This window comes from Biomphalaria glabrata, chromosome 3 (assembly GCF_947242115.1).
Source record: "Biomphalaria glabrata chromosome 3, xgBioGlab47.1, whole genome shotgun sequence".
Classification (NCBI taxonomy): Eukaryota; Metazoa; Mollusca; class Gastropoda; family Planorbidae; genus Biomphalaria; species Biomphalaria glabrata.
The window spans coordinates 51,373,078-51,390,485 of NC_074713.1; the positions used below are offsets into that span (position 1 = coordinate 51,373,078).

The window sequence follows — 17,408 nt, forward strand, 5'->3', positions numbered from 1 at the left end:
AAAACAAATGTGTTTTGAGTGTTTGTTTCTAATAGGGAAAAGAACAACACTTCCTTGTGTGACACTTTCCAGGAAAATGGCTGCCAAATTGTATTCTGGTATTCTGGTATTACATATTCTTGATTTCTGAATAGGACAATGAATTGCTCTTTTCACAACACTATCTAATTTACCCCCCCTCCTGTAATTTGGGCCTTAATTTTTTTTATATATATATTAAAGCCTCTTTATTGGCTAGGCCTTAAAAATAATATAATGGTTGCGATTTAGGAAAATATTTTAATTGCTAATTGGTATTGCTATCGTGATAAAGTTTTTTCCCCTGATTTGAAACTTTGTGCAATGTGTGTTCAATAGGTTCCTACTTTCTTGTATTTGTTATCCTAACTACTGAACCCCTAGCCTGAAGATTTTATATTTCACAATTCATATTATTAACTAGTTCATTTGAGACTGCTGTGAGAAATATTATGAGATGAAAACACTTATATGTGTTACTGTTCATTGATTCGTGGCACCCAAAAAACAAATGTACGTAGGAAGTGAAGATCAACATAAGGCGTATGATCAATCTTTTATTTACCTGAAACTTTGTGGTTAATTTTTTAAAAGATTTATTGAAGTAAAAAAAAAATGGTTCTGAAGGTCAAGAAAAACAAATGTCTCCTTTTTGAGGGATTGTAATAAATTAATTTTTTTTTTATTATCCAGTTTACATAAAATGGAAATATTGATAAGATTTGTATTTCCTACAAATGTTTTGGCACTTTTTACCTTTGAAAAAAACAAACAATATTCTAAAGTCATCTGGTTGTAGTGCAAATTAATTTTTATTATTAGTTGTCAACAGCGATCATTTAATTTGGTGACCTTCACCTTTACACGATCTGCCTTTCAATGACATGCCCTTCCATTCTTTTATTTTTATTCTGCCTTTTCTTCTTTTTCCTGGTACTGTTATCAACTTTTAGCCACTTTGACCTTGTTTATTTTGTCTATTTGAAAGTCTCTCTTAGGCTGTATGTCATTTATTTGTTAACATTGTTCTTTAGGTCATATTATATTACCTACACATCTCTTTTTATTGCTTTCTCTTCTTTTTTTTTTTAATGTATTTTTTTGCTAAAGAAATGTAAACTGGTATCTAAAAATCAAAATGCAGACAGACAAAAGAGAAGATTACTGTGGTTAACGAAATTTGATGAATTATAGTTGTTCATTTACAAGAAAAGATAATTACTAAAGTGTGAAAAATCCCCAATATCAGTTTGACATCTAATTACCTCCCCTTACTTTTGTGATGTAAAAAAAAAAAAAAAAAACTGGGCTTAACCAGAAAGTGAGATACCAAAGTCATTTCAATTACTAGAATGTTCTCTTTAGTATATTTTCATAATGTATTTGGTACACATGAGCACTTTTTTCTTTCCTTAACACTACTTTCTATTTTCCTGTTGTGATAATTATGTTTCACTTCTTCCTCTTTTATTATTTTTTTATGGCATAAGATTACAGATACTGCCTGTGTTGACATTCACATTTTCACCAATATTTATTTTCATTAAAAAAATGTGTAAACTATTTTTATTATCAGGAAAATCAAATCAGAATTGATGTTTAAAATTATTTTTTTTTTAAATAAAATGTCTAAACTTTTTTTATGTAAGATATACATCAGACTCAAATTGCATTTTTTTTACTTTAAAAAAAAAATCATAATGTAACAAAACTCGGGACAGTAAAATAAAGTCACAATTTTAAAAGTAAATTTTTAAGAATTTTTTTTTACACATTTTTGTAATTATTTTAAAATATATATTCCATTCCATTTTCTATTTGACCATTAGATGATACATTTTGATACAGTGTTTTAAAAATATTTTTAAAATACAAATGTATTAAACTTAATTTTTATTTTTTTCTTTGCTTGAAGAATATGATTTTGAATTGATATTTATATGTATCATTTAACTTGTAGCTTACTTTTATTTATTTGTGTGTGTGTATGTGAGGCTATTTCTTTCTTTATTTCATTTAAGATTAACATTCTTTGAACTACATTCAGCTTTTTTTTTCTTACTTGCTATCAGGCTGGACACTGCACATTGAATTTGGATCAATTAATAAAATATGTACATCTAAAAAATATTAATTCATAGTCATACACAAGTAGTTATTACTTTTAGTTATGTTTTGACTATTAAAGTTAAAGACAAATATCTTGATTCAGTTTTTATGGCAAATAAATTCATTATTTTGAAAATTGTCTTGTTAATTTTTAGCTCTGTATACACACCAGTATTTGAAATAAATACTTCATATCAAAATTCTACGTCTGCTCTTATCTTAATTTTGTTAATTACGTACCTTTATTAATTAGTTTTGAGAGTTACCAAACATTAAATGAAAACAAAATGGCAGCCCCCATAGTCAAGCAAGAACCGTCTGAAGACGTTGATATTGAAGCAAAGTATTGAATTTATTCTGTTTTTAAAGATTGATTTTTAATTCTAAATCTTGTGTTTGTTATAAAATGTGCACATAGACATCTAGATCTACAATATAGACTCTAGATCTAGAATAACGTATGTTATTTAAGCTCAGTTCAGTACACCACTGGTTAGTACAGTGAGTGTGAGTGAGTCTGTGATTCAGAACACTCAACTCAATGAGAGTTAATGATCAGCACTGCGGTGTCAGTCAGTGACATCACATCATGACATGATTATCAATTTAGTATTATCATTATGGTGATCAATCAGTCGGGACTCGGGCTCAGTAAAATAAAGTCACAATTTTAAAAGTAAATTTAAAAAAATTATTAAATATTAAACACATTTTTGTAATTATTTTGCCACAAACTGTGACAAAGCTCGGTCTCGATCAATGCGCTACAAATTATTGACAAATACTAAACTAATAGTCTTTTTAAACAGTGCCATATTTACCACTTGTGTAACATTCTTCAAAAGGGTCCTTCGATGGGAAGTTTTACCGACTTTAGGGTTTTAAATTTGAGAAATAGGATAATACTAGTAATAGTACTAATACTATTTACTATAGTATATAGGCCCCTTATAAATTTATTAAACTTTATTTTTAGATCAAGTACTTTATAGTTAATTAACTTTAAATCTTAAATAATTTCATTTATTAGATAAGATACTGATTCAGACTCTAACCAGTCAAACCAAATCTATCTAGTTCTATGTTTTGCATTCCATTATTTTGAAAAATAACAGTAGATTCTGACTCTGACATCTGTAGATCTAGCTCACTCTAGATTACTCTAACTCTAGATTCTTCAAAGATCTAGACTAGAATCTAGGTAATCTATTCTTGGAAATTCTTATTCTAGATCTAATTTATATTAATCTCTAGAGATCCAGGGCCTAGATCTAAAGATAGATGCAACATCTGCAAAAAAATATGCACCATGAGACAGAAAGCCATTCAATGTGACACCTGTGATGAATGGTACCATGCATCATGTCTCCATATGAATACACCTGTGTATTATGCCTTAGGCAACAAAGACGCATCATGGCACTGTGTACCATGTGGGTTAGCTCAGTTTACATCAGGACTATTTGATTCCTTTGATGCAGACACTTCTAACCCATACAACATCCTAAACACCATCCCAAACCAAACTCACCAACCACTAGCCAGATCCACTCCTGTTAAACCTAAATCTACTAAAATTAATACAACAGCCTCACTAAACAAACCTACTAAAGAAGTAATACCAAAATACCTTAAAACTTTAGTAATAAATTTTCAAAGCATTAGGAACAAAACAGCAGACTTAGAAATTTTATTAGAATGTGAGAAACCAGACATAATTGCAGGAACAGAAACTTGGCTACATCCTGAAATTTATAATGCAGAAATTTTCAATAGTAATTATGAAATTTTTAGAAAAGATAGGGCTGATAATCATGGAGGAGTTCTTTTAGCAATAAAAAACACTCTTATAGCAAAAGAAATTACCTTACCTAACTCAAACAATCGAAGGCCTAATGTCATACAACCGTTGGGCCTTAAATGAGAGAACCCATCCAAAATTTAACCCCACCCATTGACCAAATCTCTAAAATAGAAACCCCTCAGAACCCTCCTTGGCTAATGAATAAACCCAAATTAAATTTATCCCTCCTTAATTTCAAAAAAGAAAATACAGACCCAAGCATACTACAAGTCCACTTTAGGGAACTGCAGGAGAGCTATGGAGATTGTGGCACCATCTACACAGACGGATCCAAAATGGAGGGAAAGGTCGCGTGTGCCTGCTCCTTTCGGAACAAAACAATCTCCCGTAGACTCCCCGATGGCTGCTCCATCTTTACGGCTGAATTGCACGCAATATTGCTTGCACTTATGGCCATAAAAGCATCAGAAAGGAGGAAATTTATAATCTGCTCCGACTCCAAATCTGCATTGCAAGCTTTGGGGCGGATGAAGACTGACATCCCGTTGGTACATAAGAGCCTGAAGCTATTGGACCAAATAACAGCCGACCGTAGGGATGTCACCTTCATCTGGGTCCCCTCCCATGTTGGCATTGAGGGAAACGAAGCCGCAGACAGAGAAGCAAAGAGAGCCCTAAATCATGTGGTGTCAGGAACCCAAATTCCCTACTCGGACCTGAGACAAAGTATTGCCTCTGCCACCTATCGAGAGTGGCAGAACCGATGGGAGGCTGAGACTCACAGTAAACTCAGGCAGATTGTGGCGGATGTCAGGTGGCGGCCCACATCTAAGGTTCTGACAAGGCGCGGTAGCACGACCATGTCCAGACTTAGGATTGGCCACACCTACATCATGCACTCTTTTGTACTGAAGAGAGAGGAGCCCCCACTTTGTGAGTACTGTGACTCTCGCCTCACCGTGGAACATATCCTCGTTGATTGCCCCAGATACCAGGATGTCAGGGCGAAATATTTTAGAGCCACTAATTTAAATACACTATTTGATAATGTCGACCCTGGGGAAGTACTGGGCTTTATCCTGGAAGTGGGGCTATCTACGAAGATCTGATTTATGAATTTGTGAACATGCACTATTTACATTAGATTTTTACCAAATATTTAAATTTTTATTACCTTTACTATTTTAACTGTGAATAGACCTTGATTTTAATGATATGACTTTATAGAATCTGGCCCTTGTTGTTTAGAGAGAGAGGGATCCTTAAGGGACTGCAGGCACGACATGGCCTAAATTGTGCCGATGTGCCTCAAATAAAAAAACAAAACAAAAACCTAACTCAAAAAATATAGAATCAACATTTTGTAAAATTAATACCACTTCAACATCTCTAATAATAGGCAGCATTTACAGACCACCAAATTCTAGTTTAGAATACATGCAGGAACTATGTAATCAGATTACTACACTTAAAGAGACAAATAAAATGCAGTTTTTTGGATTATGGGTGATTTCAACCTACCTGATATAAATTGGAAAACACTAACCATAGACAAACACCAAAACCTTAAGGACATAAATGAGCTTTTCATAGAAACTTTACACAACCTAAGTTTAGATCAAATCATTAAAAAGCCAACTAGATTAAACAACACATTAGATCTCTTCTTAACCAACAGACCTGGATTAGTAGTTGATTATGATATTATCCCTGGTCTATCAGACCATGAGATCATAAAAATACACAGTCAGATAAAAGCAGTAGCCAATACAAAACCCAAAAGAAAAATCTTACTCTGGAATAAATGTAACCTAACACAACTACACCAAGCTGCATTAAACTTTCAACAAACATTCTTATTAGAAAAAGACATTAACCAACCAGTCGATGACCTCTGGAATTTCATTAAAAACCATCTTAAAAGCATTATAGAAAAACATATACCAACTAAATACACATCAAACAAAATAAATAAATGCTGTTTTAATAATAGACTAAAGAAGCTTTGTAAACAGAAGGAAAACCTATATAGAAAATTTAAAGAAACTAATGCAGAAAGAGTTTACAAAAAGTATATAAAAATTAAACACTTAACCCAAAAAGTAAGCAGACAGCTGCAGAGTGAATACATAAACAATGTAATATCTAAAGATAACAACAAAAACCTATGGTCATACATTAAGTCTAAGAAAATGGAAACAACAGGCATAGCGCCATTAAAAGATGAACATAACATAATACATAATGATAATGAAACTAAAGCAAACATCCTAAACAAATACTTTGCATCAGCATTCTCAGCCCCAGGAGACAAAGACATATTACTGAATTTGAACCAAGTAGACAACATAGAAGATATAGTAGTACAAGAAAATGGAATCCAAAAACTATTAGCCAACACCAAACCAGATAAAGCGTCTGGACCTGATGGTATTCCAGCTAGATTACTCAAAGAACTAAGCAATGAGCTAGCCCCGGTGTTCAAAATACTCTTTCAGGCTTCGCTAAACCAGGGCAGAGTACCAAAGGACTGGAAAGAAGCTAATGTCACCCCCTATTTAAAAAAGGAGAAAAATCTGACCCAGGAAACTACAGACCAGTATCACTTACAAGCATCACATGTAAAATCCTAGAACACATAATATGTAGCAACATCATAAACCACTTAGACAAACATAATGTCCTCACACCATACCAACATGGCTTTAGAAAATATAGATCATGTGAAACACAACTAATAGGACTAATTGATGATTTTTCAAAAGGTTTAGATAATAGTGAACAAATAGATGCTATCTTACTAGATTTTTCTAAGGCTTTTGTCAAAGTTCACCACCATAGTTTGCTTAAAAAATTAAAATATTTCGGCATTAATGGTCCACTGCATCAGTGGATTAAAGATTTTCTGATAGGGAGAGAACAAACTGTAATAATAAATGGCTCTACATCAACACCGATAACAGTAAACTCAGGTGTACCTCAAGGAACAGTCTTGGGTCCACTACTATTTTTAATTTACATAAATGATTTACCAAATAGCATTACTTCAGGAACAAAAGTCATATTATTTGCAGACGATTGCATAATATATAGAACAATAAATACAACATAAGACACAGATATTTTACAAAGAGAATTAGATGAATTACAGAAATGGGAATCAAATTGGAGCATGTCTTTCCACCCAGAAAAATGTCAGTTGTTAAGAGTAACAAAAAAACTAAAACAAATTAATTCCACTTATCTTATTCATGGCAAACCAGTAACACACACTACAAACGCAAAATACCTAGGTGTTATAATAAATGAAAAACTGTCATGGAATCCACATATTGATGAAACTATAAAAAAATCAAACAAAGCATTAGGATTTATTAAAAGAAATTTCTATAAATCAAATAAGAACATAAAACTAAAATGTTATTTAAAACCTTGGTTAGGCCAATAATAGAATATGCATCCTCCGTTTGGGACCCCTCAACTCAAGAAAACATTAAGAAACTGGAACAGACACAAAATAGAGCAGTGAGATTCATAACAAATGAATACTCACATTTGACTAGAGTAACACCTTTAGTAAAATCACTAAATTTAGAAAGCCTTCAGGACAGAAGACTCAAAAGTAAAGTAGCAATTATACATAAAACACTGAACCATAATCTTCAAATACAAAAACAGAATTTAATAAAATACTCTGAAAGACACAAAGATAAAGGCACATTCCTCGTCCCATATGCTAGGACAAATTAGTACAAATACTCCTTCTTCCCTAGTGCTATTAGAGCATGGAATGGGTTGCCTGAGCTAGCCAGGAAAACCAGTGACTTGGCAGAGTTTAAGTCATTGGTTAATATGCATGACTAAATGCATGACGTGTAGGACGTAATCATCTTCTTTTTTGAAGTAACGTCTGTATTATATAAGATAAGATAAGATCTATCTAGTAAAAAAAAAATAATTTTTATTTTCTGATGCATATTTTCAGCATACAAAAATAGTGCTTGATTCCTCCAGAAGCTGAAATTCAGTGAAATATCCCATGGTACTAAAACACCTCTTAATTTCTTTTTTTTTTGGATAGAAAGGAAGCTGAAATTCAGTGAAATATCCCATGGTACTAAAACACCCCTTAATTTCTTTTTTTTTGGATAGATCAAGATTTACAAGTAGGCCTCTATTCTAAATTAAAAAATCCTAAAAATTGTAGTGTTTATAAGGGCATAGTGAAATTTTTTTTTGGGTGGGGGGATATTTAATACTGTAAAGCTGGGTCTACTGCAGGGGCATTTTTATATGCTAGGATGCTATGGGTGATTAAAAGAAGTGTATGCATTGTTTTAAACTGTGGCCTTTCATTTGAGGACTGAAAAAAAGAAGTGGGACAATCTAAAAATTTGTGGTTCGGAATGAGTGCTTTCTATCGGAAGATGCCAACAAATAATTTGATGTTATTGTAATGGCGGCTGTTCTTCTGAATATAAAAGGACCAAAAAGTGTGTGGTTGGAGAGGCATTTCATTGAAAAGTAAACAGAAAACAATTTGAGAATAATGTTCTTGTTTGTTTTAGAATTATTGAATTGTGTGGCCAGAATCCCAAAGGAATTTCTGACGATGTCATCAAGCAAGCCATTCCTCAGTCTGATATTCAGCAGAGAGTTATTGCTGTTAACAGGCTTTTATCAACTGTAAGTCATGTGTATTCTAAATTAATGACAGCCTACTTTTAGATGACTACTTCTAAATGTTGACATTTTTAAAACAAAATGTATATCCATTATTCACTCTTATCTGAATTCCGTTTGAAAATTGCTTTATAAATATTGGTGTGTTTGAGGGGTTTAGCATTTATAAAAAGAAATATTGGCATATATACTGATTATTTGACATCTGAAAAAAAAAAGTAAATCACCCTTTTCAGACCTTGCAATTTATAGGGCAGATGATGTATAGGTCATCTGTTTCTTGGGCTGACTGTTAACAAGTGTGTCATGTGGCCAGCACAATGACCAACCACCTTTACTTTCCCAAAATAAAGAATTTCTTTATCATGGGGCTCAAGTTTTATTGAAAGAAAACATTAATTTCATTCCTGTTAGAAGAATCCAATTTTAATGTTTTTGTTTGATGTTTTTTTAATGATTGCATGGTCTATAGTGTTACTCTGCAAAGTATGCAGATTGCGACTAGGTTTGTATGGTTAAATAAAATACAGCACTCATCTTTAATCTTCTGAATCAAAGACAATGCCTTAATATTACTGTCCTACGATCATTTCTCTCATAGTCACTCTTAGTGTAGCTGATGCTTAAACTAGTACATTTTTTTCCCTTACAGAATAGGCTGGAGTTACTCAAAAGTGGAACTAAAATTCTCTATAGACTGAAAGACCCAGATTCAGCTAAGTATGAACTAAAACATAAGAAATACTGACCTGATAATTAGGATGAGATTATATTTATGTTGACTGTCACATCTCTGTCTCTATTTCTTTCAGTCAAGTGAAAGGAGCTGATACAGAAGAGAAAGTCGTGTTCCAGATAATAAAAGACTCTCAAAATAAAGGTAATTGTCACATGGTGTTAGCAGCTAGGGCACAAGAGAAGCATAAACCAGAAAAAAATAAATTATGCATTGGATTCTTTCAGTTTCTACATGGAGTGCATTTTTACATTTAAATGCTTTGAAAAAGGGAGTTCATTAAAGTTAAGTCTATAACTGTGATTTATAATATAATTCCAGATTATTATTGAGTAGTTTTATTGCTTGAAATATATTTTGTGCACAATTGGTTCATGATTTCTACTTGAGAATGAAATGAATTGTTCAGAGGAGGTCTGTTCTTTCTCCTTGTAAAGAATGATCCACGTCATACATTGCCCACTGAGTCCTACAATGGAAAAAGGTTTGTACTTTGGACACCGGGTCTTGTATTGAAATACATTGGAAACCAGGTCCTACATTGCCCACTGAGTCCTACAATGGAAAAAGGTTTGTACTTTGGACACCGGGTCATACATTGAACACTGAGTCATACATTGGATACTGGGTTGTATATTTGACACCAGGTCATCAGATTTAAGGCCTCAAAATGCCAAGATGTATTTAGCAATTAGTTCCATTGTAACAGGAATTAATTATGCATAGAAATTTCTAACAGTTATTAAATCTTATAGACTGAAAAGAAAAACAACAAAAAAACCTCCTAGAAATGGTAAAGTATAAAATGCCACAAAAAGTAAAATAGACATAAATGTGGATGTTTTTTAAAAACCTTTCTCTTTACCTTTCTTTTATAACTCAGGGATCTGGACCAGGGATATTAGGATCAAAAGCAATTTAAAAAATATTCAAGTGCTGAATAAAATATTAAAGAATCTAGAAAGTAAAAAGCTGATCAAGGCTGTCAAGTCAGTGAATGTAAGTGATGATCTGCTGTGGTTTGATAGGGAAATAATAATGATCTACTTTTTAGTATGTAAAACTGTAAACAAAAATACTGTATGCTTAGGGCTCATTTAAAAACAAAATTCTGTGATGTGAAGTTCTATGCACTGCTATTCTCTGTGCAGAATTAACTCTTTCTCTCCGTAATTATTTTCCACGTTCTGATGAAATCATTCATTTCGCTCATTTGTGTTTCACTAATCTGTTATGATTAAACTTCAATAACTTTTGTGTTTGTTATCAGGAAATATTATATTAGGTATAGAATTATAGGAGAATGCACGCTCTTTTTATATAACACAAATTAAAGTTTATAAAACGAAACATTAATTTAATTTAATGGGGTCAAATCGACATTGGTATCATCAGTTAGGAGAAAAAGAGTTAAAAACAGTAGCTTTTTTTTTTTGTATATATACAATTTTGTTTCTATTTCCAGGCTTCTAAGAAGAAAGTCTATATGCTTTATAATCTTGAGCCTGATCAGTCAGTAACTGGAGGTCCTTGGTACAGCGCTTCAGAGTTTGAATCAGAATTTGTAGAAATTCTAAATGCCCAGGCACACAAGTTTTTACAGCAAAGGGTAACAATACATGTCCACCTTATATTGTGTCTTGTTATTGTTTAGGATGTTTCATATAATGAATGATTACAACATGCTTGTTTGGGTATATATATATATATATATATTATATATATATGCAATACCATGTAAAGTAAAGAAAAAAAAGTAAAGTTCCCATTTCAGACCTTGTGGTCTATAGGGCAGATGATGTAAAGGTCATTTTTTTCTGTGGCCTACGGTTAACAAGGGTGTCATGTGGCCAGCACAACGACCAACCGTGAGTCTAACCAATTATGAAGTATAGGGATTACATTGACTGTTTGAATAACTTTATTAAACTTAATTTCAAAACAGGGACCGTCTTGTCTCCTTCGCCACATACGATGTTAACTCTGTGAGAGTCCTTCGCTAAATGCTTGTTTCTAAGCAATCTTCTGTCTCGAGTCTTCTGAGTATTTAGTGATGTCCCTACTAGTCCTGGTCATAATGGAAATGGTTTTATCTCCTTCGCCACATACGATGTTAACTCTGTGAGAGTCCTTCGCTAACTGCTTGTTTCTAAGCAATCTTCTGTCTCAAGTCTTCTGAGTATTTAGTGATGTCTCTACTAGTCCTGGTCATAATGGAAATGGTTTAATCTCCTTTGCTACATATGATGTTTACTCTGTGAGAGTCCTTCGCTAACTGCTTGTTTCTAAGCAATCTTCTGTCTCGAGTCTTCTGAGTATTTAGTGATGTCCCTACTAGTCCTGGTCATAATGGAAATGGTTTAATCTCCTTTGCTACATATGATGTTTACTCTGTGAGAGTCCTTCGCTAACTGCTTGTTTCTAAGCAATCTTCTGTCTCGAGTCTTCTGAGTATTTAGTGATGTCCCTACTAGTCCTGGTCATAATGGAAATGGTTTAATCTCCTTTGCTACATATGATGTTTACTCTGTGAGAGTCCTTCGCTAACTGCTTGTTTCTAAGCAATCTTCTGTCTCGAGTCTTCTGAGTATTTAGTGATGTCCCTACTAGTCCTGGTCATAATGGAAATGGTTTAATCTCCTTTGCTACATATGATGTTTACTCTGTGAGAGTCCTTCGCTAACTGCTTGTTTCTAAGCAATCTTCTGTCTCGAGTCTTCTGAGTATTTAGTGATGTCCCTACTAGTCCTGGTCATAATGGAAATGGTTTAATCTCCTTTGCTACATATGATGTTTACTCTGTGAGAGTCCTTCGCTAACTGCTTGTTTCTAAGCAATCTTCTGTCTCGAGTCTTCTGAGTATTTAGTGATGTCCCTACTAGTCCTGGTCATAATGGAAATGGTTTAATCTCCTTTGCTACATACGATGTTTACTCTGTGAAAGTCCTAAGCTAACTGCTTGTTTCTAAGCAATCTTCTGTCTCGAGTATTTAGTGATGTCCCTACTAGTCCTGGTCATAATGGAAATGGTTTAATCTCCTTAACTACATACGATGTTTACTGCTTGTTTCTAAGCTTCTTTCTCAAGGATATTGTGATGTCATTATTTGTCGTGGTCAAAGTCTGTGTCATGTGCTGGTATGGTGAGAGTGAATGTGTTATTTCTGTGTTGCCATTTAGGTATGAAAGAGTTATATCCATTGTGTAGGAATGTGATGTTTTTGAATGTTTTTAGTTTTCCTTGCATGAGAGAGATTTTCGTTAGATACTTGTTAGCTGGGAGTAGATGATGACGGGTGTGTGCTGTCACTTTTTAAAAATTGTAATTGAGCTTGTTGATTCCTGGATAGTTGGAGTTTTTGTGGTCCATTTAGTTTATATTCCTATGTTAACTAGTGTGTATTATCAGTCTGCAGTGATCCAAGTTATAGTGTTTCTAATTACTCCTCTGTTGAGCTTGCTTTGTGAGGGTCACAGTCATAGAGTTATAAGTAATCCCTTGAGCGTTGCTAAAATATTAATAAGACAACTTGTTCATGTTTATTTACATTCTAATGAGCTTATAATATAATTAGCAAACATAAACTCAATAATAAGTAGAGACTTCATCTCTTTTTCTTCTTTCTAATCCTGCAAATACAAAAATTTTAATTAAAATTAAGGAACCTACTAGTCATTAGACTAAGTGAAATAATGTTTGACCAATTAAATCATTCTTTCAACAAGTAACAGGTTGGTTTTTTTTAGATGGATGCATTCAAAAAGATAAAAGTTAGGCTGTATTTAGCTTTAAATCTTTTAGATATCATGTGAACGTCTATATTTTGACTCATTTATTTTGGATGGCAGAGAATACATATCTCTGCATTCTTCTTTTTAAAAGGAAAATTTAAAAAAGGGTGATCTCTATCATAGCACCACTTTATGCATGCATTTTGTGTTAATTACTCCAGGCTCTAGATGCTAACAAGGTTTACCCTGAAGAGCCCTGGACAAGACTACAGGCATCTTATGCCACAGCTGATGATGTGTTGAAATATATTACTAATTTAGGTATTAGCAAGGTAAATATTACTTAGTATTGCAAATTTGGACAATGTTTCCTATTACTAATACAGGATTGCATCCCTTCTTACTGACTTTCTAAATAGATCTAATTCTCATCACTAAACTCCATTTGAGAGGGCTTGACAGCAAACCTTGCAGTTGTGTTTAATGCACCATACAGGTCAAGAACTTATAGTTTCCCAGACCTGTCAAGCTGGAGTTCTGCAAGTGTTGAAAGGAATATGAGTCACTGTATTTTTTCTCCCATCGGGGGTGCTGTGAGTCAAAGTCTGTGATGGCTCATCCTGCAAAGTGCTATAATAGTGTGTTCAGGCTTGCTCAACCTCCATCACTGGGAGGCTTGGTCATGGCGCCTTATGCATTTCCAGACTTCATAGGCTTTTTGGGACCTGTCCCAGCATTCAAACCATTTCTCCATTTCAATTGATTGGATTGGGCCAGAGCATGATAGGAGCTCACAGGCTGCCTGGTGTGTGTGTGTGTTAGTCCTCCGTGGCGGGACAAGGAGTATGCGATGGTGTTGCCAGTCACAGTTATGTGGCTTAGTGCCCACTGCATTGTTACTAGAGTGCCATGCGTTGGCTTATATAGTTAGGCTACGATGGCACTACAAATCACATCCTTTATCCAAGACTCTTGAATATATTAATTTCTTTTTATTGTTACAAACACCGACAAATCAGTAGAAGAACGATCATTATGTTTATGATTGAAAACAAAATTATAAGAAAAAAAAACAGTATAAAGGATCATTGACTCCCAGAAACTGTTGTTAGCAAGACATGACTAGTGTGATAAAGGGTAAACAAAATAATTATGTAACATTATACCTATGTAACACCAACATTTTTAAAACTTGTAGCAAGTAGCAGTACTTTATACATCCTATAAATTAATTTGCCAGGTGAATTTAACAGTGAAAGATATGGAGGCAATCCTAGATACTCTCATATTTGATGGCAAAGCTGAGCTTTCTGCCAGGACTACTGGTACGGCTAGTCAAACAACGGGCGACTCGTCTGTTAAAATATACAGAGCAGTGAGACCACTGACAGACACATCTGGCTTTGTACGGACACCTTGTGGAGTCTGCCCTGTGAGTAGTCATCCTAAAACATGCTTAACATTTAGCTTTAATCTTAGTATTAAGCTAAAATACATTTTTGAGTGACTAGAATAAGTATCACTATTTTAGTTGTTGACTTTTGTACTGGGTATATTTGTAAGTTATACTTCAGAGTTATGCGTTGACCTACTTGAATTAATCCTTTTGACTACCAGCGAAGCATTGGACTGCAACATTACTTTGCCATCAGGCTTTGGTCTGGGCTTTTCCTCTGTTTGGTCCATGTCCATCTTTGTATTTGGTTTACTCATCTCCTCCATTCTTACTTTGGTCTCCCAGCCATTCCCTGTAGGTTCCATTCTAGTTTCATGTATTATTGCTAGTTTACTTTTTAGTTTTCTCACCTGAAGTGCCTCAAAGTTTAGGGATGTTACAAATAAATTAAAATGTGAATATAAATGTGTTATTAATCTCACTGCTGTATTTTGCATCTAGTTTCTTTATTGTTTCTTGAGTTGAGGAGTCCCCAAACAGAGGACCTATATCTAAGATTGGTCTAAGGAAGGTTAAATACCATTTGAGTTTTTATGTCTTATTCTTGGTATTATTTATTATTGGTGTGTGTCAACATAAAAATTTGGGATTTGTGACAGGTTAGTTTTAAAGTGGACTACACATAGATTTTAAGTGGACTACATATAGTGGACTGTCAGATATATTTTTGGATACATTGATTGATATGTATTTTTGTTCCCCTATTTTAATTTAGTTATCCACTTGTGCTTAATGAGTTCCTTTTTGTTTCCTTCATTCCCCTCTCTAGGTCATCACCAGATGTACACTAGATGGCCTTATATCTCCAAAGACATGTATTTATTTAAAAGACTGGTTAGAGTTTTAATTTGGAGTTGAAAAATATAGTCTTTGGATATACATACCTAGTATTAAAATGAAAAATCATTTTTTTTTTTGTAGAATAGATTTGAAAGTAAGCTGTAAAAGTTAAGTGTAATGTATGCAGAATAGATTTGAAATGTATGTAGAATAGATTTGAAAGTAAGCTGTAAAAGTTAAGTGTGATGTATGCAGAATAGATTTGAAAGTAAGTTGTAAAAGTTAAGTGTAATGTATGCAGAATAGATTTGAAATGTATGCAGAATAGATTTGAAATGTATGTAGAATAGATTTGAAAGTAAGCTGTAAAAGTTAAGTGTAATGTATGCAGAATAGATTTGAAATGTATGTAGAATAGATTTGAAAGTAAGTTGTAAAAGTTAAGTGTGATGTATGTAGAATAGATTTGAAAGTAAGTTGTAAAAGTTAAGTGTGATGTATGTAGAATAGATTTGAAAGTAAGTTGTAAAAGTTAAGTGTGATGTATGTAGAATAGATTTGAAAGTAAGTTGTAAAAGTTAAGTGTGATGTATGTAGAATAGATTTGAAAGTAAGTTGTAAAAGTTAAGTGTAATGTATGCAGAATAGATTTGAAATGTATGCAGAATAGATTTGAAATGTATGTAGAATAGATTTGAAAGTAAGTTGTAAAGTTGTAAAAGCTGAGTATGATGTGCTGGTATCTAAGTTTCAGGAATGGTTTGGTCACTTGTACAGTTTGGAAGCTCGTTCAGTAAAATGCAAGTTATTGTTTTATTTACAGTTGAAAGCTCAAAGGCTGATACTGAAGTCAGAAATATAAATAAATCAATTTAATTTAAAAAAAAATACCCATAAATGTTGAGAATAAATGTGAACCTCAGATATCATTTGTAAAAGATTCAATCATTTCTGAGTGAACAAAACAGCTGAAATATAAAGTACATAGTTATAACAATTTAAAAAAAACAAACAAAAAAAACGCACCATTTTACTAATTGTCCATACTATTTAGGTAGTAGTTTTTCTTTTATATCATTTCATGGGCAGTCACTCTGTTTCAAAATGTCATTACTTTGTATAAAAGTATGTGTGTTAATATTATTTATAATACATTAAGTCAAGTGTACTTTATATTGTATGAAGCTAATCTACCTTGCTATGTTGTTTGGCAATGTTACTCAGCGCAACTGTTTAAGTGCTGCAAACTTTCATTTGTAAATACATTAAACATTTAAAAACAATCGTCTCATTGTCTTTGAATTAGTTGAATTTGTCTTTTTAAAATCTTCAACAGTTCCTTTTCAGAGTAAGAGTTCCTTTGTTCAAGTTAGGCTTGATCATTTCTTTGAAGAGGGTATTATGTGGATTATCCTGGATAGCACAATGACTAATTGTTATGTACATGTCAAAGTTGCCAGAGAATTGTAAACAATTTTTTTCACACATTGGTTTCTAGTAGTAATCGATTACAAGGTTGCCACACTTTGTCATCAGTGTATATATAACAATGAGATGCCCTTGTACCTTAGCGAACTGATTACTCCATATGTCCCCCAGAGAGCCCTGCGCTCAATGGACTCAACGCTTTTAGTGGTGCCACGTTTCTCCCTCAAAAGCTACGGTATGCGGGCTTTTTCAGTGCACGGACTAAAGGTTTGGAACTCACTCCCCATTGATCTCAGACAGACATGCTACACCACTTTTAAGAAGAACATTAAGACCTATATGTTTAAAACCTTTTTTAGATTGTCATTATAGCGGTTGTGTATGTGTTTGTAATGTTATTACAGTGCCTTGAGCCTACATTTCGTTTGTTAACAGAGCTTAATAAATAAAATTATTATTATTAGTTGGGGTTTCTACACAGAAGTGTAAATAATATAGGGGAGATAATTAGAAATGAAAACATTTAGTTTGTGGTACTAAAAATTTTGGTCCAAAATCCTATAAATACAGAAGACAGCTTATATCAGGGTCCATTCAATCCATGAATTGAGCTTTTTGTCAAGCCTAAATTTGGCAATTTTTTATTGAATCATAAAGTGTAT

The 17,408-nt window shown here is 33.3% G+C and overlaps 1 protein-coding gene across 1 annotated transcript; it reads left to right on the top strand.

The window, feature by feature from the left end:
* Positions 1 to 2,367: 2,367 nt before the first annotated feature.
* LOC106055451 (DNA-directed RNA polymerase III subunit RPC6-like) lies at positions 2,368 to 16,606 on the top strand. Its single transcript, XM_013211712.2, has 9 exons — positions 2,368 to 2,470; positions 8,500 to 8,617; positions 9,267 to 9,334; positions 9,427 to 9,494; positions 10,234 to 10,349; positions 10,816 to 10,959; positions 13,304 to 13,414; positions 14,323 to 14,514; positions 15,308 to 16,606. Exons 1-9 carry the CDS (start codon positions 2,415 to 2,417, stop codon positions 15,383 to 15,385), a joined length of 951 nt encoding a protein of 316 aa, XP_013067166.1. The 5' UTR covers positions 2,368 to 2,414; the 3' UTR covers positions 15,386 to 16,606.
* Positions 16,607 to 17,408: the final 802 nt, after the last annotated feature.